The sequence below is a fragment of the Hirundo rustica genome, chromosome 6, assembly GCF_015227805.2.
Source record: "Hirundo rustica isolate bHirRus1 chromosome 6, bHirRus1.pri.v3, whole genome shotgun sequence".
NCBI lineage: Eukaryota > Metazoa > Chordata > Aves > Passeriformes > Hirundinidae > Hirundo > Hirundo rustica.
In genome coordinates this window covers 36,168,581-36,196,023 of record NC_053455.1, presented here as the reverse complement: position 1 = coordinate 36,196,023, position 27,443 = coordinate 36,168,581, and the positions used below count along the sequence as shown (strand labels likewise).

At 35.8% G+C, this 27,443-nt stretch overlaps 1 protein-coding gene across 4 annotated transcripts in view; it reads right to left on the bottom strand.

Annotated features, from left to right (window-relative positions):
• PRKD1 (protein kinase D1) overlaps positions 1-27,443 on the bottom strand; it is a 122,128-nt gene that overhangs the window by 42,953 nt on the left and 51,732 nt on the right. For 3 of the 4 annotated variants that reach the window (XM_040068021.2, XM_040068022.2, XM_040068024.2), the window contains exons 2-4: positions 17,624-17,762; positions 865-996; positions 14-174 (exon numbers count right to left, since the gene is read on the bottom strand). In XM_040068021.2, the coding sequence (XP_039923955.1) occupies positions 14-174; positions 865-996; positions 17,624-17,762 (432 nt within the window). Of the gene's footprint in view, positions 1-13; positions 175-864; positions 997-17,623; positions 17,763-26,723; positions 26,816-27,443 lie in introns of those variants that run through there. The other variant, XM_040068023.2, reaches the window with a different exon arrangement.

Here is a 27,443-nt window from a genome sequence, read left to right as displayed (position 1 = left end):
GGGAATCCCATACCAGAAGGGCTTCATCCGTCATGCTGGGTGAGGGTTCTGCAGAAACTGTTCGAATGGTGCTGAGTCCTGTCAGGGATACATTTGACAGGCGTCTTTTCCGTACACCACTGCAGTTGTTAGGAATTTTAAATGCACATCTCTTATGGTAGTTTAGACCACATCCTGAAAACAGAAAATCAAAACCATCCAATTATGTTTTACTATTCAAAAAGAAAATAATTTTGTATTTTTTCAAAACAATAAATTAAATAATATTAGCCTCAATTTTTATTAAACTCTTCCCTCTACACTGCTCTTGTATTCTAGCAAAATTTTTGAGAGATAATGTTATTAACTCCAAATAGATACAGTCAGTGGCTTTTCTCTGATTTTTCAAAATCTATGGCCTCAAAGTGCAGGAAATTTATAGGACCAGCACTTGGGAGGCAAGGAAGTCTCACTGCAAATGATTATTCTATTGGATTCAGACTACCAAAAGTCAAATAGGTGTGGTAAAAGAAGAAAACTTGGCTATTAGAACCTCACCTGGATTGACAGTAATTTCACTTAAATAATCTGAATTACTGCGATACAAAATGAGACACAGGTTCATTAAGAATCATAAGGGAAGAATAAGACACTCAGCCTTTTCTTAAAAATGCCTATCGACCAAATTTTTCTACACTCAAGGTTACAGAGCCATATTTAAGATGCCTTAGAGCAGCCAAAAAGATAAGTCCTTTAATTAGTTAATTACTTTGACCATTCTTACTGTCTCTAACCAATTTAAAAGCAGCATTAGACACAACAAACAGAAGTAGAATGGAAGAGTCTCTTCTTTACACTGAAAAATTACATCTCCCTGCAGCTTACCTTCACATTTGAGTCCCTGACGCACCAGCCCCCACAGCATCTCTCCACAATGGTCACAAAAGGCAGGAGCCCGATATGAATGAACAAACAGAGCATGGGGCCGGATCTGAAAGTCTTCAAATGTAGCAGAAGCTGTAACAGCAAGAGCATAAAATAAAAACTAATAAAATTAGTAACATAACTACTGCTCTTCACTTATTAGCTACTTCATCACAGAACAAAGCAAAACTTCTTTTGGCCACTATGATGCTAAAACTTGCATTTGGAATTGTTCACTGCATAATATTTTTCAAATAAAAAGAGTGATGATATACCTTCATACTACAATGACCACTGGAAAAAGCGTAAGGCAGTATTTACAAACATGCAGCAATAACGTCTCTGACAATATTTTTCTAATCAAACACAGGAATATAATAGCATATCAACATTTACCAAAATTGTCAGAGTTCAATCAAACGTCAGAAATTTTTCAAAATACTCTTTTACAGGCTTGACTCATTACACCCTGAAGGTGTACATACATAAAATAAACTGAACACTTCCAGTAAAGAAATACTGCAATTTTTTTTGACAAGTAAATGAAAGTATATCTAAAATAGTCTGTTTCTGCTGATCACTTGGTATAATTAATTCAGCAGCCTATGTTGGTATCTGTGAACTGATCACACAAGTTAAAAACATATATTAGAGCTTAGAAACAAAACATGCAAAGATCTACCCAAATTTCAGTAAAGAAGAAGTCCTTGCAGGGCAGCTTGGAGGATGGTTGTACATTTCTTGAAGTACCAAATCCTTACAAAGTGACATGAGCCTGCAACTAGTGTAACAGCTGAAAAAGTTAGAGGGGCTAGCTAGCTAAAGGCAAACTACAAAAATAACCAATTAAAATGTTTTAAAAACTATTTATAATACAGAGACAACCAGTACCACAACACTTTTAAAAACAGACAAATTAAATATTTTCTTTTTCTTATTAAATATCTTAAACATATATCAAATTGTCTAAAGAAATATCTGTCAAATCTTAAATTCTAATCACATGTTCAAACATTTGATCTCATTCAGACTGTCATTTAAACAAGTTATTAGTGTGCTTACTCTTCACAGATATCAGGATGAATGCAATAGGTGTGCAGCCACTTGACAGAAATACTTTGTCTTTCAACAAAAATACATTCCTGATTTGCAACTGACAGAAAGAAAGAAAGAAAAAACCACACCCCAAACCAAAACAACCTCCCCCAACCCAGCCCTGTTTTTTCATGGTTCAATTCAAAGGAATTACGAAAAGATCCAGATACCCTGGCTTGTTCCTTGTCTAGTAATGAAAGGAGAACCAAAATTCTGCATACCAATCAAGAAAACATTTTTAACTTACTAAAGGAGGATACCAATAAAGATTTATGTCCTTGTCTCAGCTGCTTCTCTGCAAAAACTGCTACCCTTTTCCAAAACTGTCCACAGAAAAATAAGTTCCTAGTCTCAACCAGTCTTGAGATTTATTAACAAAAGTATTTAGAATACCATCACAAAAGCAGCATCCAATTATTCCAATAATATCAAACTTCATTTTTAAAAAAAAGTTTTTACTAGAACAATCTAAATCATTTAACAGTTTGTTTATTTCAGGATTTTCCATTCTTGCTTCAAGATTATTTTATAAAAAGCTGTATTACAAAAGTTTACTTAATTCATAACACTAGGACTTCATAAAACACTTCAACATACTAGAAACATCCTGAAACTAAATGAAATAGTTTTGTATTTATCTAAAAATGTTAGGTCAGGCATACTTTTCACTCAAGGGCTTCCAAACACTTGTTCAAATATATTTTTCTACTTTTTCCATACTACAGTGGTCAAATTCACTGTTAAGGCAATGTTCACCCTGTAATGACAATGCTCTCTTTGGTGTACTAGAAAACACAACTCATCACAAAATGGGTCGGGTTTGGAAGTCACCACAGACGGTCTTCTGGTCCAGCTTTCCTGCTCAAGTAGTGTCATCTGAGAGCACATAGCACAGGATTGCTCCAGATGGTTCTTGAATATCTCCGGTGTGGGAGACTCCACAGTCTCTTTGCGCAATCTCTTCCAGTGCTTGCACAGTGCTTCCAGTCACTGCACAGTAAAGAAATTCTTCCTTATATTCAGGTGGAACTTCCTGTACATGGTTTTTTGCCCATCGCCTCTTGTCCTATTGCTTGGCATCACCAAAAAGAGCCTGGCTCCATCTTCTTGACACCCTCCCTTCAGAACACATTTTAGACATTGAACAGATTTCTTGTGATTTTACTTCATGACTCAGAGTGAACCATCTTTTTGTGCACGTTGCCAAATATTTTCCTGCATTTCCAACCAAATCAAAGAATATGTTGGAAGGGTCAATCACTCAAAGCTTTAAAATATATTTTTATGCTATTAAAATACAAACATACATTTGTATATTTCACTTGTACAAAGAGAACAAAATATGGGCATATTAATTTCCCTATTTAATTTCATATTGAAGATAGAAATTCAGACACCTTCCCAGCAGATCACCGATCTGTGAAATTCAAAAAGGATTTTTTTGGGGCGGCCTCTATTATCACCAGCATACACAAAAAAGAGGAAAAATTGTCACAGTCAGGCAGCAGACACCTCTATGGTCCCACAACATACAGGTTACCAACTGAGCTGTGATAGGTCAGCAGCTGGATGAGATCAAATTATAGATGCAAACCATACTGACCCTTGATAATTCACTTCCTCTCCTCTTTGCTTGGTCTATGAAATCATGATATATATGTGAAGACATGGTCTTCAGCATTTTGGAAACTCCAGCCACACAACACATTACAACATGCTATGACATCTCAGCAATCCAGCTATAAACACATCACTAAGCCATCTCTCTACTTGTCTCCTTCAGAATTTCCATCTAGAGTTTCAAGCCTCAGCTCTTCTGTTCCAGACTTCCATTCATGGATTTGGCATAGCGTATTTACTTAACAGCTTTATGAAGAATATTGTGATTAACATCTCAGATTCTTTGCAAATGAAATGATCACGGAAAAGATACGTACGTATGTATGTATGTATGTAGGAGCCTTTTCAAGGATACGTACCAAAACTGAACACTACACCCTACCAGCTTCCAATAGATCTGCAATGTACCCTTCTATCATGGGTTGCCACAGTTTTGTTTCTAGTTAAAGAGCAGCTCAGCACTGCCACGCGCATTCAGCTTTGTAGCGGCTCCAAACCGGGCTGCCCTGGATGAGACTGAGAGGTGGAAGAGAGGACCTCCACCAGCTTCCCCCGCTGGCACAGCTTTACATTTCTACAGCCCTGCAGCCCGGGGCAGGGAGCACCCCTGCAGGCCTGGGCAGATTTAACCCCTTCCGAGCAACATGGAGCTTTCTAAAGCACAACCCTTCCTTGAGAGAGAGAAGAAAGAAAACAGAGGGTACGTAAAACAGACACTGCATGATGTCAGTGGATTAGAAGTGAAAGAACTAATAATATTGGAACAGGATTGAAGAAGTGGACATTTTTAACCGGACTTCTCTGGGGTAAACTATGGAGAAATGGACTGCTCTTTGTAGCAACTTAGTGAGAATGCTAATTCTAATCAAAACTGAGGACTGATGTGATTGAGATGTAATTGAGAACTTTAAAGTCCCTGCTCCTGGGTCAAAAGGAGGTCTCAGCCTTTGAGATGAAGATGATTTTAGACTAGAAGAAGTATTCGCAAACAGTACGCCAAATACACTGAGAGGCCTATAGGTAGTCAAAGAAAAAGGCTGCTGATAGAACATCACAGTCTGCAAAAAACTTTGGGGGGCTGCAGATGTGTGACATTAAGAGCCACTGGAGGACTATTTTGTCTTGTAGAAAACGTCTCCATAAAACTCTAGAGAGACTCTCCTCGTAAAATAATGAATGATTATGTTTAAATGGTGAAACTGACTGAAAATTACAGGTTTTGTCTTTCTATGTTGTTTTGTAAGAAAGTTAATAGTTTGTAGGGGGAGGGAAAAGTGTTTTAGAGTTTCATTCTGTTTTAGTTGGGGTTTTCTTTTTTCCAACTTTCTTTTTTCCCATTCTTTTAGTGTATGTTAATAAATTATTTTGTTCATTTTTAAGCTTGAACCTGCTTTGCTTTTTTTTTCTCTAATCTCTCTCCCACAGAAAAAAGAATAAACACTAAATTTAGCAACTGGAATTTGGCGAACGTAAACCACTACATTAAATGGTGTTTCTGCCTGGTTTCAGTAAATTAAAACCATTACACCTTCTTTGTTGTTGTGCCTCTAGCTTAAATTTGGATATGCAAATATAAAATCAAGAAGCTGATGGAAACAAGATACTTAGTAAGTATGCACTTCTCTCCTAGGAGAAGACAAGGAAGACCTACTGTTAACACCCTCAAGACATGATAGCCATGAATTATGATAACATATATGTGAATTTTAGAGATGCAAACTTTTTGTTTATAAAAGTAGGTTTTCCTGAGATTGCTTCTAGAAGCATACAAGTATTAACCAAACCATTATTAAAACAAGGGATATGTACAATAAAAACAGTCTAAATCTCTCTAAATCTGGTAAAGGATTCATGTAAGTTCATAGAAATTGCAATGAATAACCTAATGTTATGCCTGTATTGAAGTTATATTTTGCATAAGTGACATTTACTAAATTGGAAGACTGGAAAGGAGTTTTATGTTGATTTACTCGTTAGTTTTACAAATAGTATGAAGAGTGCACCAAAACCACAAACAGCCTAATAAAAATCAGTACCTCAGTTAACTTCAATTAGTTTAATAATTTAGATAAGGGATTAAAAATATATTATTTAAATAGTTTGAAAAAACTGGGGATTGTGAGAAGTATATATAATTTTCTTTGTAGAAGCAAACGTGAAATCAAAATCTCCCATGAGCAGTTTTGCTTTAATAAGTGATTTATAAATTAGGTCCTCCTTTTAAACTTCTTCCTACCATCTAGTCAACTTCTTAAAATTACATGTCTAGGAAGCCTTTCATACAGCCATTAACATTCAAAGCTTTAACCTCCAGAATATGCCTGTTATTCACTGAGAAAAAAAACAAAACAAAACAAAACAAAGCCTGCTGATGAAGAGAAAGATATGTATACTTTTTCCAAATTACACTGAGGCCTTTCTTGGTAACAAAAACCTTCTGTAACCACGCTACCCTTTTGCTTTGACAGAGTACTGGTGGGGTAAAGAAAATTTTGTGGCTGTATGTAAAATTGTGCTGTAAAAATGGGGGGCCTCCAAATAGGGCTAAAAGCACATGCTAAAAAACATAATTACTCTGCAGAAAAGTTTGCAATATTATGTTCTTAATATGACACCGTTACACTGTTAACCTTCAGACTACCTTGTCATCATCTATGTAAGCTTTCCTAGGATCAACAAAACACAGACATGGAAACTTGCAACAGTTTTGACAAGACTATTTCATCAGATCTACTAATGACTTGGCTGTTAATGGCTGGTACTCCTTGTTCTGGGCTCAGTAGCAGACCTATCATTCAGCACAGCTGGAAAGTAATACATGAGGACATTGCACATCAGAGAGGCGAGGTCTTGCTTCCAGAAAGAGGGCAATTATTTACTTCATCATTTTGTGTTCCAAGTCCAAAAGGGCTTCAAACTATAAACAGAGGTGAGATCCTGCAATTACGAGTCACAGAGCTTCACATAATGGGCACCGTCATCTTGCATCCACGCCTCTCACGGCAGAAGAAACCATCAATCACAAGACTAGCAATATCTTGCAGCTATGAAAAGAAGGCATTCTCCTGCTACCTTCTCCCATTTGGAATGCATTTAAGAGGAATGTATTCTGTTGAGTCCCCACAGGCATTTGTAACTTGAATCCTTACTTACAAGAAGCACTGGCATCCACCACTTAAAAAACTAATATAACTCACTACTAAACTTCAAGCACTGGTTAAACAATAACAATTAATGACTGAGTATACAGTTCAGCTGGACTAAGAGAAAGGAAACCATTCTTTTCAATGTTCCAGTCCTGGCAATCAAATACAGTTTGAGTTTCCAGAGTTTCATTTATGTTGGCAGAGTTCTAGCAGTTCATACAGGTCAAAGACTGTATCTGATCTCCACCCTAAAATTCAAATTAAAAACTAAACTGAAATTATCAGGACCTTAATACTGACTAGAAATAATCACCTCCTAAAACCTGTACATGTGCACATTTATAATCATTGTTTTCTTATTTGTTCTGATTGGAAGTAGGCAAACTTCAATATGGAAAATTAGAATCCATTAAGCTTTCTGGATATGAATGTGAGTATTCTAGCAATCTAAATTTTACATACAGGGAAAATCCTTCTAATACAATAAATTTCATTTTGTTACCTTTACCTATTATTGCTTTATCCCCGTGCTTTAGGTAAAACCAGTTCAAATTAGGAATGCTAGGTTGACATTCAGGTAGGAAGTGGGGACAGAGGGAGAGATACATTTTGAGATCTGAATTTGGAGCTCTTGAGCAGAAGCCTGCTACTTGCTAAATGCAACTGGTACAGGCTAGTTGCAATTTTTTTATAATATCCAGACTAACCAAAAGCTGCATGTCCTCAATCCTCCAGGGACAGAGATACAGGAAACCAAATCACCTGCTACAAAGCTGGTAACATGTTGTGCTGCTGCACCTGGGCTATTTGATTTGGAAACATGAGCTTGGCTGTCCAGAAAGCCAAGGAGAGGGAAAAGAAAGGCCCCCAAAAAGAAACAGTAATGTCAGAATGAAGGGGGGCTGGAAGGGCGAGGGTGAAAACCCTGCATAGAGGGAAGATGCAATAAACAGGGGAAGATCCCAGAGATCAGAGAGAGATGGAAGCCAGAGATCCTTCACGCATTTTGATCAATCATGACCAAGGTTGGTAGCTGCAAGTGGCGGCACGGGATGAATAAACAAGACTTTGTGCCCAGCCTTCCTTGGCTACCAGCTTACTCCTGACTGAGAGGAGCAGTGGGAAGCTGGCAAATGTAAGGCTGGGAAGGGAGCAAATGAACCAGCGTGGGAAGCATCCAACTAAGGCCCTCATCTCCTTCCTTCTTAAATCCCAGTATCCAGATTCACTATGGGCTGTTGTTTACACTGTCTCATCAGCGACGTGAGATTTAAGAAATAAACCGAAGGCAACAGTAAACCATTTGCAAGCATTTTTCCAGTGCTAGCTCAGAATTTTAAGCAGAGCAATAATAAAAGATTAACATTTATGAGTCAATGTGCTTGATTCATCTGTACACTCTGAATTTTTAAAGTTCAGTTTTGATGTACTTCTATTTATTTGTGAATGATTGCGTAGTTTCAAATCTAAAAACTATACAGCTCACTAAATTTAAGTTAATTTGAAATCCCATCACTCAATTCTTTCATTACGAGTTTAGCCAGTTTTCACCCAAGTGGAAAAAACAGCAATACCTTACTTCACAGCTTCAGGCCTTGTTAATCACAAAACACTGCAAAGGTATCAATTTAGCATAGGAAAAAAAATTTAAATACTCTGCAGGTTTACTGGAGCTATTGGTGCAGTGATCAAAATTGATTCTGACTACTGGCACTAAGGAGCAGCTGCAAATGAAAAAAAAAGGCTCTTACTCCTTTTCTATGCTCTGACTGACCTAAATTAGCATCTTAAAATGTTATGAGTCCTTTACATCTTTATTTCCTCTGACTTCTTTTTTTTAATATACTTCACAGTTCTTTCCCAAGGATTCTGAAAAAAAAAAACCAAAAAAAGAGGTGCTCAAAAAGAACTAATAGCACTTGTAAAACATATTTAATTCTCACAAGTTTATTTCATAAAAGGTTAAGGTTTTTTGTTACATGGTAAATATATGCTACTGGCTAAAAGTATAATGGAATTAAAAGTACAATCTTATGCTGAATTCAGTGAGGAATGCAGGAACCACATCTGCATAAATTACTTTTAAACAAACCGTATGCTAACTATCTGCAAAAGTTTAGACATCTTTTAGAATTACCCTAAGAATTCATAAATATATACCATTACAGACCAAATACAGATGGGTTGGTCTGGGGTTTTTTGGCATAGTTTTATTGGATGTCCACAGGCCCTGATGGGATGCACCCAGCAGCACTGAGGGAACTGCCTGATGTCCTTGTGAGGCCACTCTCCACAATCTCTGAATGATCATGATGATTGGGAGAAATGCCCAAATTCTGGAGGAAAGCAAATGTCATTTCTACCTTCAAGAAGGATGAGAAAGAGGACTGAAGGGAGCTATGTGCCTGACAGTCTCACCTGAAGCCTCTGGAAGGTGATGAAACAACAAACACTAGTATGACCACTTCTAGAATATGCTTTAGTGCCCGTCTGATTAATAATGCTTTCTTAAGGTCTCAGATCTTTGATGAGACCATCAGAGATGTGGAAACTTTATATAACCATTCAGTTTTCTCAGCTCCACTTGAATCTTTCCAGGATAACGCTAGAAAAGGGAGAAGGGAAATTAAAAATGCTATAGAAATGCACAAGATGACATAACCTGGAAGAAATAAATCAATCATTGTTCTGAATTGTGGTTGATTTTTTTAAAATAGTTTATAAAAATTCAGCAATGACTCATCATAGAAACTTTTCCAGTGCCTGGCCAGGTAGATCAGAAGGTCAAAATTATGTAAGCAAATATTTAGTCGCTCACTAAAGACAACAGAAGTGTTCTACTCCCAACACCTTTACCCAATATTTCACTGATGTACATAAATAACTAGAAATTAACACCAGGAAATGGTGATACTAATATTCCTCACATGACATTCTGTGTTCAGTTGCTGTGAACAGCTGTGACAGATGAGGAAAACCACTAGAGGCATGGAAGAGACATATTAAGGAGAGACTAAAAGACTGGAATTGTTTTGTTTGGAGAGGAAATGAGTAAGAGTTTACTGGATTCAAGAAGAGGAGGAAGCAAAAAAAAAAAAAAAAAAAAAAAAAACCCACAACAAACCCAAAGAAGAATCAGGAAACAAACATAACTGCTACAGAATAACCTTCTGCACGGCCAAACTACAGTGATAGGAGTCTTCATGTCATAAGAAGCAGGAAAAGCTCTCCAAACTTCTTTTTGCCAACAAGTCACATCTTAACTATGTTAACAGAAACATTCTTGGAGCCTCTCTAAAAACCAGAGTGAGCCAGATTTCAGCTGGAATGACAACATCTCCAGGCTTAAGTCACACTACTATCGAGATATAAAATCCAGCAGACTGCAATCTGTGGCAGTTCCTGAGTATCCTTCTCCTTAGCTGCCATTTCAAATTGTTACATTCTCCAAGGGAAGGAGCTTTGCTTGGTTGTGCTCAGACCTCTTCTAGCTACAAACCTCAAGCACTTCCTAAAAGAAGATGTGTATCTTACCACAAAGTGCTGCAAACATAATTTATTGGAAATTACTACGAGACTGTGCACTTCTATTTGCTCTCTCAAAATCAAAGCCAGCAGCCAGCCAATGGAAGTAAATTCAGTGAGTTCAATGGTGATATTGAAAGATATATTTTTTACATAAGCCATATTTAATTTGAAGCCTACTGAAGCACCGAGTTATTGAGATATATTCAGAAAGACTAAAAAAGGAGATTGTCCAAACAGTAGATTTACTTTATTTTTCAATGTGCTGAATCATTTATCACTACTCTCTATTCAAGACCACTACTATCACTTAAAAAACACACTGATACAAATGTTTCATCAAACAAACTATTAAACAAATCAATAAAGCAAAAGCCTGTATGACAAATCAAAGAGTTTTCTGCTTAGCTGAAGCAAGGCTTGCTCCCCATTAAATTTGTAGCGAGTCAGGAGAAACTGGGGAAGTAATTATTTGATGAAAGGGAATGGCATCTAGTGAGGAGAGTTCTTTCAATGGTGACACTTTTATAATTAAAATTTGTGTTAGTAGCAAAAACAACTGGCAGAATATGAAGAACTATGAAAATGAGAAAAAAATTTAATTGACGTTTTCTTACCCAAATATTAAAAAAAAAATTCATACAGAGATGAATTTGTTTTTCCTAATATACAACTTCAATTGGACCTATAGCAGTGGTCTCCAAAGAGAGGTGCACACACCCCTGAGCGTGCAAAAGACAATCCATTAGCGTGCAGAAAGAAAATACTGTAACTTCAGCTACACACATAAATTTTAAATAAAGAAATACACATATTCAAGGTATATGCTTGAAGACTTTTAGTGATAAGGTGCACAAAAAGAAATTTGGACTTTGCCACTATATCTTTAAGAAAAGCTCAAGTGCTATTAAAGACAAATCCTGTGATTTGTGAAACCCAAGTTTCACATACCATAGATGTAAAGACAGACTAAATAGTAAATAAATTTGTAAAACAGTAAACAGAGTTGATATATCCTTTGACAAAAATATGGGGTTTATTACCATGCACTTTTTTCCATCAATGCTTTTTTAATTATAAGCCTTCCATATTGATTCTGAATGGTAATCAGATGTTAGCATTGCATTGTAAGTCTAAATGAGCACAAAAATATCCATAAAAATACTGGATACTCCAAGTTTCATTCATCACCTCAAGTCTTTAGAGAAAGGATCAGCTGACATGGGGGATGCTGAAGTATAAATCTTGAATAACATATTGAGTTACTGTTACTAAGTGGATAAACTCAGTCAAAATTATAGTATCTAAAATATTTTTAAAGGGTAAATATGATATGTATTATATTAAGAAAACAGAGTAAAAATTAGTAAGAAAGGTTAAAAAAAGAGCCTCATTGAATCAAGAAAACCTTAAGAAGAATAAGGGGCGGGGCGGGGGGAGGGGGGGGTTAGTCCCAGAGGCATTAAAATGAATATAATATACAAATAAAGATTTAATTTGGTCTGCTTCGGAAGTCGGTAGGTATTTTTTAATAACTGCAATTAATGTAGCTAATCAGCTTTGATTCCATCTTTCTAGGAAAGCTGACTGTATGACTTATTGAGGTGAGGCCTGGTAAAGTGGTATGACATGAAATATGTCTCTTTTCAGTGTAATCATGTGATAGGAATACAAAAGCATATGAATTACTGGATCAGACAAAAGTCTACTAATCCTGGTATCCTGTCTTTGAAAGAGTTCTCAAAGCAGGATCAGCATTCTCTTGAGCAGAAGGTGACAAAGGTAGATGACACAAGGGCAGTGACATTACAAGCTATTTTCTGTTCTGTTGCTACACCTGACACTTTACTAGTACTCATTCATGAATGTATTTAACAGCACAGACTTAAGTACCTTGCTGGTAACCTGCTTCCACTGCGAAAAGAGCATGCACTTCTACCCTTTGCTTCCCAAGTCATAAACACTTATTTATCCATTTGAGCATTTACCCTGTTCTCTCATGAAAGCGTCATTTCTTTATGAGTATCTGGACTGAAAGTGCTTGCATTAAATCTTAAAAAACAAGTGAAATATCTCAACTGAACTGACAATTTCAATAAAGAGCACACAAACTGAAAATGTATTCTCTCAAAAAATCAATTAGAGATGTATAAGGTTGGGTGTTTGGATGGATCTATGAGGTAGCAGTGGAACAGTGACCTCTCATATACAGGCACTGTCCAGAAGGTAACAATTAACAGTTATATACAGGAAAACAAACAATGAGGGAAACACAAACAAAAAAGGAAAGAATCTTTCAGTCCTGAGAACTTCAAACACAATCATCTACCTGAAATTAGTAACCCAAGAACAACGTTAAACTAATGAACAGTGAGGGATACAGAACCAATCAGCTTTAACCTAATTACAAATGAGCCTTATCTCTATAAAAATAAGAAAAATGACAGCTAGAGGAAATTGAAAGGACATAGAGAAAGAATAATCCTTAAAGATTTCATTTTAGACAGAGTAAAGATATTTGTATTTCTCAAGACATCGAGAAACAGCACGTTAACATAGCCACGAAGGCACCAAGAGAAGGATGTTCTTCAATCACAACAAAGCAAAATCACAAACTGTGACCAACTATGTAAGTACTATAACATTATGTTCAGAGATACAACATCATAATGTTTCATCTCAAGTTGAACTAACACTACAATCCAGTTATGTGTTGATAAATGGCATTTACTGTCATTGTATAGCTACCCACAGCTTTTATTCAGCACAGTATATTTTATCATAGGCAGTATAAACTGTGCTGAAATCAAAATAAAAGGTCCTACATCTAACAAGCAGGTGATCTAGCATCTGTGTGATATTACAACAGAAACAGCTTCTTAACAATAGCAGTGGATCAATTCCTGCCCTCATCAGCCCAGCAAGGGAACGTAAAATAGCTGCTATTTAACTTTCTTGCTTCAGGAATCCTGCCAGGTTGAGCACAACTGCTCACAGCAAGCAGATGAAGTATATTTCACTAATTCACACGAGATGCTAACATTTCAAATTGTTTCCAGCAGCAGACAAAAACCTCTTACATCTCAATGTAACTTTGCTCAGTAAAAACAAGATAGAATTTTTATAAACAAACCCATATTAAAACTGTAAATATACAAATTTTTTCCCTCTAAATCATGAGTAGATTTGGCAAATTTACACAGCAGTTTTAAATAAACTTCATGAACAAGGTACAGAAGAGGACAAACTATGCTGATAAAAATAAGTTTAAGGCTATCTGAAGTGATTGTTTCCTTGAAGTCCTCAAAAAGGGAATACAGATGTACAGAACCACAGCAATTGTCATCTGTCAAGGTTGCCCTATAGATTCTGTGCCTCCATTTAAGGGAAAAACAACAAATACCATTATTCTGAAAAAAGTCACAGATACACAGATGAAGGGTGGCAATTGCAGCTACAGACAGCTTTAAATAATATTTTCAACACATTGTTCATTTCAGAAAGGGGATAACTCATCTAGTAGATCTTTCCAGATCTCATGAAACAACTTTAAGTAAAAACTTGTTAACTATTTAACTTCTCTGCAAAGAAAGGGTACGGAGGACAGCAACTATCATTAATATCAATTCATTGACATCAACAAACTGCAGTTGAAATTGGTTATTTTTATAAGCTAGTCAAAGCAAAGATCTCCAAAAACCTAGAAGTTAAGTTAAAGAAGAGAGTTTATCACAGCAAAAATAATCCATATGTTCAAATTTATTGTAAATTTTACAATATGCTACTTTGGTAATTAATGTTTGCATTCTATATTTCATGAGTGGAACATAAAAGTTAACTTTTCAGAGGCCCAGTTGAAGATTTCAACAAATACTGCTTGATCACATGAAGACTGAAGGACATTTTTCAGCTTAAATCCTTTTCTTGACCAAACCATAAGACTACATTTTAGAGAGAGAGAGAGTGAGAGAGAGCTCTAAAAAGATGTAACTTCTGGTTTCTGTTCCTTTCAGTGTTTATGAATGACTGACTACTAATTTCCAGCCATCCCTGACTGTAACTTTGATTACAACTTCTGTACCTTGCTTCCTGATTTTGGGCTACTAATTTTTGATGGTATTCTAATTAAAGGAACCCTTTCTACTTTGATAAAATCCTTTCTCCAAAGATTCATATCCGTTTCACTCTGAAATGCCATAGAACTAAATATATGTTGGATTCAATGAACACATTAGTGGAGATTTCCACAGAAGTAGTAAAGAATTTTCCTCTTTTGCACATCTGAAGACAAGATGAGCTTTCCAATATTTTGAAGAAAAAACTAAATAGAAAACACACAGCTAAGAAAACAGAAATATGGTGAGTTATATGTTACTGCCAGAAGGGTATTAGTGATACTGTTCAATGAATGCCCAGGAGTGCAGCCTAATAAACCAAATGCACCCAACACACAAATTTTTTGGTTCTAATATGTTTCTCAAGTGTTCCCATATTCCTACACAAACAGTATCAGAATCCCATAAATAAAGTTGTCAAACAGACACTTTAAAAATACATAAAATAAAAGGAAGAAAATAGTAGAAGTAAAACTAATCCCATATTTATTAGGGCTACGACATTCATCATTAAAGTTCCCTTTTCTTCCTTTACTGTGCAGCTAACCAAATCTCATACACTCAACATACACTTTTGCTTCCACTCTTATAATTATGCTTGACCTTACAGTTCCAAAACACCAGAATCTGTATTAGCACTGAAACACAATTCATCTGGCTGACTGCAAGAGCCTGTGGTTATCTCCTCTGGACGAGTCAGCAGACACACAATATTTGTCCAGCACATTACATGACTCTTGCAGTCCATTAAAATACTATGCTCTATTGCACCAATGCAAAATGCAACTAATAATGTTCATTAGGAATACAAAAGCACAGCAGGTCCTGCAATATGACCTGGGTAAATTTCTTGAGTTTCACCAGAAATCTTTTGCCCTAACACAAACTGTTTCAGTTGTGGTGCATGACATCTGCAGGTACAATTTTCTTCACTAAAACGGACTAAGGTGCTTCAGCTGCAGTGAGCAATATCTCTCCCCTTAAGTTTCTGTAAATAATTTTCAGCTCTTTCAAGAACTTGCAATATAGGCTCCAAACCAGAAAACAACCATATTTACTAATTCTTAAACTGCCAAGAACATAAGTGCAGTAGGTAAAAAAAAAAAAAAATATCACGGATGGTCCAGCTTTTTTAATAAAGTTTAAAGTAAACTACAATGAAAAATAGAATATGCATAGTACTGATTGTATAACCCTGAATACGAGGACTGACAGTTCAGCTTTCTCTACTCTGACCAGCATTGACCTGAGCAATAAAAAATGAATGCAGTCAACCAGTACAGCTTTTGACATCAGATATCAGTGCCTCAGGGAATGCTGACCCAAAGCACAAGTTGCTTCCAGCAGCAAGTCCAAAGCAATAACAATGTGTTCTACTGCTTCTTTTGGACATGGCATTCAAAAACAATTACCATAATATACCTTGAATTTACAGAACTTTAGAATGTATATTCTGTTTAGTTCTCTATAATGAAGGCTAGAAATAAAACACTTCGATTAGTTCAACATATGCATCTGAACACGTATTTCATTTGCCTTTCCACCACTCAAGCACTCAATATCATACACTGTAGTGCTGAAGGCCGATCTCTTCTGTTTTCAGTTGTTTTTAATCCCTTCGAATTAAATTTTCAGAGCACATTATTAAACATCCTGAAAAAGATTTCTTATGGCCCTGTATGTAGATAGACTTTGTCCTTTAATTAAAAAGGAGATAACCCATCTACGGCTATTTTGATATGCACTATTGCCAAAATCCATCATAATTTCAAACTATATCTGAATCTTTTTAAATAAAAAACGGCCTGCATTAGTTTGAATAATTCCCTAAACATTACATATTGTTTGTACAGTTCTTTCTCATTTTCAGTGTTGAAGAACTAGGAATACTTTCCTCCCCTTTCCATGACACAGGAATTGTCTGCAAAAATGAATTGCTGCATTTAGTTTAAGCTCATTTGGGGGAGGACACTAATGCTTTCAAGTGTTTATTGAGGAAATGTGTTTAATTTGAGACATCTGACTGAAGGTTTTCACTTGTTATAGTGCCATCAGTCAGGCCATAACATATTAGAAGTTTCATTTGCTGTCCTTTGCTCCTGAAACAGCTACATGCCTAATTTTGGCAAGCTAGAAGATATGTGATCTATATTTCAGAATATAAACATTATATCAAATAAAGCACTAAAGTCCTTGTTAACTTTTTTCACTGCATCACAATTAGGGATGTGGAGTGATTATGGTCTGTGGGAAATATTAAGTTCAGATTACTGGTACCTTTTTGAAAGTGAAAAACTTGTTTCCTGATATGGAAAAGACTAATGATAATTTACAGGAATGACATGCATTATTCCTTATTTCACTTTTTCCTATTCTAATCAATACAGAATAGGGTCCTATATAAGAAAACTATTGTACAAAGCTCAGTTGGCCTAGATTACGTGACCTACCGCTTACGCTCTTTTCAGGATCCATTAGGACTTGGCCTTTCTCTTCATTAATCCTACGCTCTCCCACAGTTGCAGTTTTTACTTTCCTATGGCATACATGCCTCTGTACTTTTAAGCATCTTTCCAGATGTTCTAACTGCATTTTCCAACTGCAAAAATTCCACCCTTCAACCATCTTCCAAGTTTTACTTGCCAAATAACACCTTTACATCTTTATGGTTCCAGCATTTACTCTACTGCACGCCTAAGCAAACTTAGCATCACTCCTAGTCACATGGCTCACATCCTCTTACTTCTAAGCTTTTTCACAAGTCCTATTGACACCTAATGACATCTTCAAACTTCCTCTATATTTAAGTCACATAATTGTGCTCTCTCCTTCCTCTCCTAATTCAGAAAAATAAATCATGTAAAGAATCAGAGCAGTCTTGTAAAGCACTGTTATGCAGGGCTTTGAAAAAGCAATTATTCTATTTCCAGCGGATATTTTCATAGCACTCTACATAAAGCAGAAAGCTTATTAACATTAACCTGTTAATTAACTAGTAATATGGCTGAAAGGGGTTATTACAAAATATACAGGGCAACAGAAAAAAAAAAGGAAAAGGCGTAATATGCCTATGTATGCCTGAGATAGGAGTCAAGAAAAAGAAAATTTTGGTTGTATAGACTCTCACCTATGCTGGGTCAAAATCTAACTGAGAGAAAACTGCTCTGGATATTTTCATTTGCAAAAGAATTACAGTAATTTTCATTGTTTTTTAGTTACCTGATAAGACAACTTCAACTAGGTCTCCCTCTTGGATATCTGCAGCTGATTTCACCAACTGGAGAATGTTTTCAGAGGTAGGGTCATGGCGGAAGAGCAAGATTTTGTCGTACATTCCATAAAAACCACATTCGGGAAACTGCAAATACAAACCCATGAGAATTTACTATGCTGTAAAACACATAACTGTAAAATATAAAGCTGTAAAACACAGTTAATTTTGAGGGCACACTGGACCACTTCTCAAATCAAATAGGTATCACATAGGATATATGTGATAGATACTTTTTAATCTATGAAAATATTTATCACTATATTCTGAAAATGGTTTTTTCCCCCAAGCACGTAAGCTCCTTTGCCTTTCTATTCCTGTGAACAATGCAGTATCCAGTAGTGAATGAGACAGAGTATGTATCCTGCAGCCACTGCTGGTAACTTTTTCCTCACACAAGTTCCTGAGTAAGATGTTTTAATTAGACCTGGAGCAGGTGTTTGGTCTAGATGTCCTTTGGAGCACCCTTCTAGTCTATATTATATTATATTAGTCCATGATTCTGCGATCTCTCCCCAGATGTCTGCCCCAAAGGATGCTTTGAAGCCAAAAGAAATATATTTCAGCTCTGCCTAAGATGCAACACTTGAATGATAACTCAATATGAAATATCTATTTTTGAGACTGAAGTTACCAGGCACATAAAACAATGTTTCAAAACAATATTTCAAAATTTAATCATAATAATTTGTTTCAATGTAGAGAAGTTGGAACTTCAAAATCATATTAAATCCTGTTTAAACTAAAAAAGGCTTTAAAAAAACTCTGAAGTTATACACTGGAGATTATTATCTAGGTAATTTTTTCCTTCTTTTTGTTATTTCTTTTTCTGCAACAAAAAAATTAGCACTTTTCTTCATGCTCTGAGCCGAAAGAATTAAGACTTTGTTCTGAAAACACAACCAAGAAGCCCTTTCTATGTCACAAAAGAAACCACTCAATTTTACATCAATGAACTACTAAATGTTTTGGCAACATGCAATGAAGAAAACACAGTGACAAGTACAACCAGAGAAATAAACTGGTATGTTTTGAGGTTATACACAAACACCATGGCATTCCTAACAATTTTCTCTTCTAGAGGCAGAAATATTATTCTTCAAAATGGGATCTGCTGATCCTTTTCAAAAACTGCAAGATTTTTCTCATTTAACTGGATTTCAGAAATACCACAGGCACTTCCCTCTAAATTCATTATGATTTAAATTGTTTGCTATGCCTTTATATTCCCATTCCATTTGCTTTTTTCAAATAGCTCTACTTTTTCTACCTAAAAAAAATATGTGCAATATTACACATACTATGTACGTATGTAGAAATATGTGTATCGTGAGGTAAAAGTCATTATATTCTGCAGAAAAAAGTAAGTTCAGTCACAGCATTTTTTGATAAAATACATACAAGAAATATCTTCTGGTTGAATTAGTTTTCCCCAGACACACTACTCTCACATCAAAACAGTCATTTTGATGGTGCGATTCTTTGAACATTGTAGAAGGACCAACAAGTAGCAACAGTGACAAAAATTCCTCAGCTAAGCTTATTCCTGCCAACAATTACACGGATATGCAGAGTCCAAATAAATAAAAAATAAAAATTAAAAAGGGGGAAAATTTAAAAAAATAAAATAAAAATTAAAATTAAAAAAAAATTAAAAAAAAAAAAAGGAAGAAGCCACGATGCTTGGTACTACACCACCATTAACAGCATTCAGTTTTGCTAAACACGAGACAAAACAGGGAAATTACGGTATTGGAGCTAAATTCCCCAATACTAATAGGCAGCCTTGTTTCAGTATAACAGCTGCTTTAAGCAGAATTACCAGAGTTAAATGGTTATTATAAATGCCATAATGAGGAAATACAGTACATCTGTAAGAATCAGAAATGGAAGGCTTGCTTACATGGGGTTCAGAAACAGAATGCATTTCTGGCTGTTTAGTAAGTCATCAATAGCCATGAAGACATCAAAGCTGTCCATAAACACCTTGTTTGCCTACTCCAAGTGTCAAGTAAAATGAATCACTTCAATGGCCTTTCAGGGTGGTTCAGCCAAAGGTGCTTTACTTTACAAGTGAAAAAGGATAAACGACCTTTACAGCATTAATAACTTGCTTAACTGCCACAGTTTAGCTGCGTATTTCAAATGTGTCCTGCCTCCTCCTGGGTAGAAATAAAAATATCAGCATTTTAACACGACCACTTACCAGCAATTCCAGGTTCCAGATTTAAAATTTAGCAAAATTTCTAAATAAACTCAAGTCTATCCCAGTCCTGATGTTACTTATTAGATACCCTTCTGCCTTGATTAAAGAAAATGTAAAGGGAAACACTCTATAATGAGTTTCCCCCCTTTGTTTTAACTAATCCTTTTCCACCAATAAGGAGAAACAAAATATGAGTGAAAAATATAGGTGGAAAAAATAACTTTACTACTAGTGGAACTGCAAGAGGCAAATAACAGACTTCTGTTCCAAACGCTGGGCATTAAAAAAATGCTGTCTAAACATTCATATAGAACATGTCTTATATAATACTGTAGTAGCTTTTATGGTTAAAAAAAGGAAGGGTTACTAGCATTTGAAGTCACCTGTAATAAGCTCACTGAAATTGTGTGCTTCTTCAATTTTCTAAAAATATTACATCACGATTATCAACCCATAAGACTTTAAAGAAATGCAAAATAAAATTATATTTTCAGGTGAAAAAGACTGCTGATCAGGCTCTCAATTTGTTATTGTGGGCACTTTGGCAGATTGTGGGCACTTTTGCACTCCACAAAACACGGGGTTAAAAGGAGCTTCAGCACTAATCTTTCCGCAGCAAATACAAAAGAGAAGCAATCATTGAAGTGTTCTTACCATTAGACACGGTAAACATCTCAAGAAAATCCACGAAAATATTTTGCCAATAACCACACAGAAGCCAAGTGATTATGCAAATTCTGGTTTTTCAATTAAAATACCTTCAAGTGATACAACAACCCAAAAAAAAAAAAAAAAAATGCAGACTCAAATTTCAATAACTAGAACATCTAATTATAAGTATTCAATAATTCATTTAATGCACTATCCACTGCATCAGTCACTAAGTTCAATGGCACTGGTCCCCCGACACGCAAACACAAGCTGAACTTCATACATCCAAAACCATTACTAACAGTTGTTCTCAAAACAACGACCAAAGAGAAGCTGACAAAAGAAAAGATTAGTTATATTTAAAACTCTATCTGTTGTGACAATTGAACGGTTTCATTATTAGAGAATGAAACTTTACCGGACCTGATATACCTAAATGCTAACATATTTCCAAATTGAATTATGAAGATTTCAAAAATCCATTAATAACAACAAATCATATACATAGTTATCTGAACAGACAACCTACTCAGTCTCCTTCTTTTCTGGTAAACCACCATTTAGAAAAGAAATTAACTTCAAAGAAAGATGAGATTCTCTAAGGTGAGACAACTCTTCACCAGTTGTTTTTATAATTATGCATTTGGAAGATTAGCATAGTTGCTATGTCAAATGGAAACCACATAAGAAATAAATTTCTTACACCTGAAGAAGTTAACCTGGAAGAACTGGAAAACATATACTCTAAAAAAGATGATGTTTCATTGCAATTAGTAAATGCTGCCTAATAGTCCAAAAAGTCTATTGCGGTGATAATTTTGCAAAAATACTTCTTGAGACATATTAAAATTGCAATATACAGGCAGATTACCACTGTGAAAAAGAAAAAAAGTCATCTTCCTGTCTTTTTGTATGTTACTACAATTTTGCGCATCTTCTCTAAAGGTTAGTTTCTGTTGCTTTACTCTAGGAAATAATGAGAGTAGTTTTTGTGTTTTTTAATTTTTTCAGTCATCATTGAGCTTTTCCTTAAAATTAATTTTGGGTTTTTTTAGTTTGGTTTTTTCTTCTAGATTAGTTAGGTTTCTAGAAGCCTTTAGTGATTACCGTAACAGCACCTGCAACAAGAACTTTGATGAAACTTGGAAGTCTTTCACAGCAGAAAGATATTGATCCAGCACACATAAGGGCTGTGGGCTAAACAATGTCTTCACTGCATGTGGAGAAGCTGAGTCACACTGAATGTTTGTTAACTTAACTGGCTAAAACACAAGTAACCTTGACCTAACCTAAACAAGACTATTGACCTGACCCTAACATGTGCATAAATAAGTAAGTAAATAAATAGTCTTACATCACCTCCAGTTTTAGTATGAAGACATAAATGTACAAAACTTTTGAAACAATCACATTAACCAAACTGAAACATTTTTTTCTTGTATATTCTTAAAATAACAGTGCAATTTATTTTTAGTAGTCAGAATTTCCTTTCTCTACAGAGGTCACAACACAGCAAAATCATGACACTGAAAAGCCAACGTTTCAACAGGACTGCCTAAATTTTCACTTAGTTGCAGCAGTCATTATTAACTCACTTGCAAAACCCAAGAGATTTTTAAAAGGCTCTGTTTACCAATGCTATCATGAAAATATTAGTCTTATTCATAACAAAAATACCACAGGACTTCATGGTTTTGTTGTAAGAAACGTCAGTTAGCATTCAAAGATTTTCTCCACATACACACCACTACAGTTACTACAAAGTAACACAAACGCTGCAGATCAAACAAAAGTTTATGCTACAGCTATACAGAATATATGTAGCAACATCTGAGTACAAACAGGAGGTGGAGCTTGCTCCAGCAGCGGTGGCATCGCCACCTCAATCCAGGATGTCACATTCTGTGCTTAAAACATCTCAGAAATGGTGACTCACCCTAGACTTTTCCAGTAACTGTTTCTGCACCTGCCAGGCAGACAAACAGCAAGGATAGGCAACAAACTATTTCCTTTCCTTCCTTCTTTTTCATTCTTCCCAGGTAGTCTTCAGTTATACAGGAAGGAAAAGGGTCAGAAAATAAAAGGAGTAGTACCAATCAACTTGATGCTGCCTCTGTTGCAGGATTACCCAAGACAGGCTCAGGTCAAGCCCATTTGTCACAGGTTCAGAAAAACAGATAAAGAATGGATGAACAAGTATCTTGATTTGAAAAGGCAAAGGGGCAACTGAAGAAATCTTGAAAGGCGAGGAAGAGATGACCAGAGCAAGGAAAATACACTTAGAGGAGAAACAGAAAAGACCTTGATTGTCTCATGACCCTTGAGCATAGCCAAGAGCCACATTTACAAGGGTTAAATGTGAATGGTGAATGGGAACAGCCATACAGCTCTTTGCTCCCTTTTTGCCTTTGCATTTCTAAAATATGTATTAGAAAGTTTGCTTCCAATCTAACTGTCAAGTGAAACGGGCAAGTTACTAAGAATATACTGACTATACCAGCTAGGAACCAACTTCTGGATCCACAGCTAAGTGGCACTGAAATGGCTGACTGCCACACAGATGACCTCTTTCCCCAGAAGCAGGGAGAAGACATTGCTACTGCTTATTTTTGACAGCCTCTCACACATGCTAGGACCCAAACTGTCTCGGCATCATCTGAAAGAATGTGATTTGGCATAGTTCAAACTGCATCAGGAAGCATGCAATTAAGCAGCTGAAAAGTTTATGTGATTTTGGGCCAATGCTTGAGCCTGTATTCTCATTTCAGTTTATTTATAAATATATCTAGACATAACCTCAGAGAATTATCACCATTTGGTGCATTCCTAACATCAGTTAAGCTTCTTAATGCTTTACTGTTGGCAGCACCATTCCTTATTTACAGTATTCATTATTCTTTTTACATTTTTACTACAAAGATGTATATACATGTTTTATAAAGGACTTGTTACCTGCAGAATAGCAGTTAGTAAGCAAAGCTTCCAAATGGGCCATCACAAAGAAACAAACTTCTCATTGACTGCATTATGATGTAAACAGTATTTTAAATAAAAAATACATACATACAAACATTTCGCTATCTCTGTTTGCAGTAATGATCTGCTGCAGAAATCAGATTCCTTCAGCTCTCTTACATCAGGAACAGAGTATGTTGCCCACACACACTGACCTGGACAGGCTGTGGAACACGAAGATCCTCAGAGTTAAAACAAGGCTGAAAAAGTAAATCCATGAAAAAGTAAAAAAATATGGCCATGGTGAAACATAGAAATATGGCTTTTTTTGGAGAGAGCCTGAACTCTGAACAACCTATTCATCAGTCTTTTTTAATACAAGTTTTCTCCTGTGGCCACTCAGGGTAGGAGTTGTTTCCCTTATGTTTCTTCAAACACCCAGGTTCTCTCACTACCTATGCTTCCAGCCACTGTATGTCAGTTTGCCTTCTGTCACTCAAATTGCTCGCTGCCAAAAATACTGAATATACATCACATTACTCATGCAACTTCCATGCAGACTTTAAGAACTCCCAACTCAGGGCAACCAGACCTGACTCTTCTCTCACTGCTCCTGAATTGTGCCTGGCGAGTGGCTGCTGGCTGGGTCAATCCACCACAGTAACTGAACATGAAAAATCTAAAATAATAACACTTTTCTCTCAAACAAAGAGAAGTTTAGCATAATTAGTGTAACTCTATTTGTTCTGTCACAAGATACAAATGCAACTATCTCCATTTCCATTAAAAATATTGGATTTCTTTTGCATTGAAACTTCTATGAAAGTACCTTATTCTGAATTACCACATGCAATGGGTTACTGAAAATACACTGATTATGTGCTGGAATTTGATTTTCATTAATACCATACAAAAGCTACTTTAATTTAAAATAGCCTTTATCTCTCAATTACAATGTGTCTTCTCTAAAATGAATCTTTTTTACTATTATTTCCTCATCATTTTATTAATATTCTATTACAACTTCCAATGCAATGAAGACGATGCAGAGCCAAGAAACAGTAAAGAAAGAATAAGTTCAATAACGCAGAAATTGAGAAAACACTCAGTTTTGTCACATAAAAATTCTAAAAGTTAATGTGCCATGCAAATCAAAGCACACTTGTGCTGACTGCTCTATCATGTAGATTAAGAGGTTAATTCTGTAGAAACATTTAGAAAAGTAATAGTAATTAAATCACAATGAGACTTAGAATATAAACTGGTCTTTGAATCCTGTCGGTGGCAAAAACATTATCACACCTACCACATCTGCACACACTGCACTATTGAATTGAAAATTTTCACAGGTGGAAGCACTGAGGGACACCACTTAGAGTTTCTGTCTTCTCGGTTGTTTCATGCTGAGAGTTTGAGATCTACGCTGATCTATTAATGCCACATTTCTCCAAGACAACAGGGAGACCTCAGCAGAAAGGCTCCCACAGTTCCTGCGCACGTTCTCTATGCAGCTCAACACTGTCCACCCAGTGCAGAATTATGGAGTTTCCTGTGAAATGTTTAGGAGAAGAACGTGACAAGTGCCAGATTGTTGACAGGCATCCATTTATGCAGATACCTCACGAACAGATTGCATTTCTCACCAAGGAGGTTGAGAAATGGAGCAGAAACTTTCATGCCCTTCAGCAAACAGGCAGAAAAAGGATTATGAATCACTAACAACATCAATGTTTTTTTCTAGTTCCTTTAACATAAAAACATCCAAAGATCCCCCGGCTTACAAGTATTGACTGCTTCTGAAGCTACAGTCTTACTCTTTCTATGCCATATACTATGTCTGGGAGAACAGATTCCTAATTTAAGAAAGATGAAAGGAAACCAATTCAAGACCCAATTCCAAACACTATTAATAAAACAACCAAACCAAAACAAAGTCCCGTTTCTGTGAGAGTCTACCACCAGGTGCATTTCAGCATCACTGATGCATTACATCAATTCAAGAGACTCAGTAACCAGCCCGGTACCTCACTCAATAGACTACACAGACACAGAACAAGTGTCTTTGATCTTTTTATAGATTGCACAACACCAATTGCTTACATGCAGTCAAAGCTTCTGTTGCTGAGGTAAGAGATCTCAAAAGATGTAATGAAGGTAAGAGACCTACGGATCACTCTCCCTTCCTTATACCTCCGCTCTACTTTCAAAAATCAACTTTTATTTCCTTCAAGATAGATGCCCGCCTACATAATCACTTAAAAATAATTTTTGTTTTGCACAGAAACAGAAAACAACATATCTCTGCTCAAGAGTACTATTTTAAATAAAGTATTCACAAGTATGTGGTTTAATCCTGAAAAAGCAGAATTCCCTCACATTTTAAGTAAAATTTTAAGAGAAAATATTAAGAATCTCTTTCATCCGCTGCCAATATTAATTCTGTATTTCAAGACATACACTAAGAGTAATTTGAAAAATACTTGTAAAGGGCTCTCTCATACTGAATGTGATAGAAATGTGAATGTTTAATGATCATATTGGTTCAGTTTTTAGTACTAATAATTAGTTTGCTCCTTAGTCAGTTGTCAGTTTTACTTCAATTTATTACAAACTAGAATCCTTCTTAATAAAGGATAAAACTTCCATTTATTAATAACTAGAGTACTTTTTAATAAAGCATAAAGTGACACCATCAAGTAACAGGATTACTGGGCACGCTAATTCTGTAAGGAATATAATCAGGAAGAAATTCTAGCAGAAGAACAGACTGAGGGCACACATGTTGGATACCAGTTCAGCATGAGCACACATGGCTAGAACCAGGTCTGTACTGGGCATCAGATGACTAATTTAGAATAAACAACTCATAATGCCATATTATACACACTAATTCCCCATTCCAAAACACTAAGAGGAAGCTGCCTGTAAGAGCTAGTAAAAAACATTAGGACAAAAGTGCTTGTAAATTATTGTTTTATGCAGATTTAGCATTGCTTTGTAGCTCGGACTAAGTCATGTCACGGGAAGTTTTGTTCTCATTGTCTAAAACATCCAAAAGGATTTCCTTTGCCAAACACCTGTTTAGGGATCGGAAAACAACATGATTTTTTTTTTTTTTTTTTTTAACATGACAAAAAATGGCAGCTTTTATATAATATGACAAAACCTGTATATAGGCTTCTAGAGAGTGAAGCACTTGGGAAGAGGCTATTTGGGTTCCAAGCCTTCCTACCTACCTTAAAGTTGCAAAGGTGGAGTGCACAACTTTTTGAATGCAGGCCATCGTGATATTAGGACACTGTCAGAAAAGAAATGGACACCACTGAAAGGACAATGGGATCACAAGCAGATCACAAGAATGCTTCTCTCTCTGTAATAGGACCATTCCCATCCAACGCTCCCTTTAATCACATGTATTTACTGCAGAAACACAGCACAAAGAGGCATAAAGGTTCGACACGTCTAAGCATTTTGTGAATCTAGAAACACACAAAATGAAGAAAACAAATTAAAGATAAGTATATAAATAAACCTTAAGGATAGTTAATTTTCCTTTTTTTATTGCCTTCAAAAAAATAACTGCATTTAACATAGAAATTGCCAGGTTGGTTGCAAAAAGGAGTTTTTAAAGTATGTCCCCCCTACATACAGAATTATAATATTCAAAACAGAAACTTGATAGCAATAGATATAAATAGAAACATTAGAGTTGTAGAAAACCAAGGAAGAAGCCTGAAGTAATGTGGAAATATCACTGTCAGCATACTTAAAGCTTTTTTCTTTAGGAACAAAAAGAACTTTAACAATTCTATCACCCACAAAGATTTATCAATCCCTTCCCCATTTGGGGAAAAGATATTATTGAATATTAAAGATTAAACACTTTGTACTCTAACATCAGTTGATATGGATGCTGAAGAGGACTCACAAAAGCTGCACACATATTGTCAAGTCCA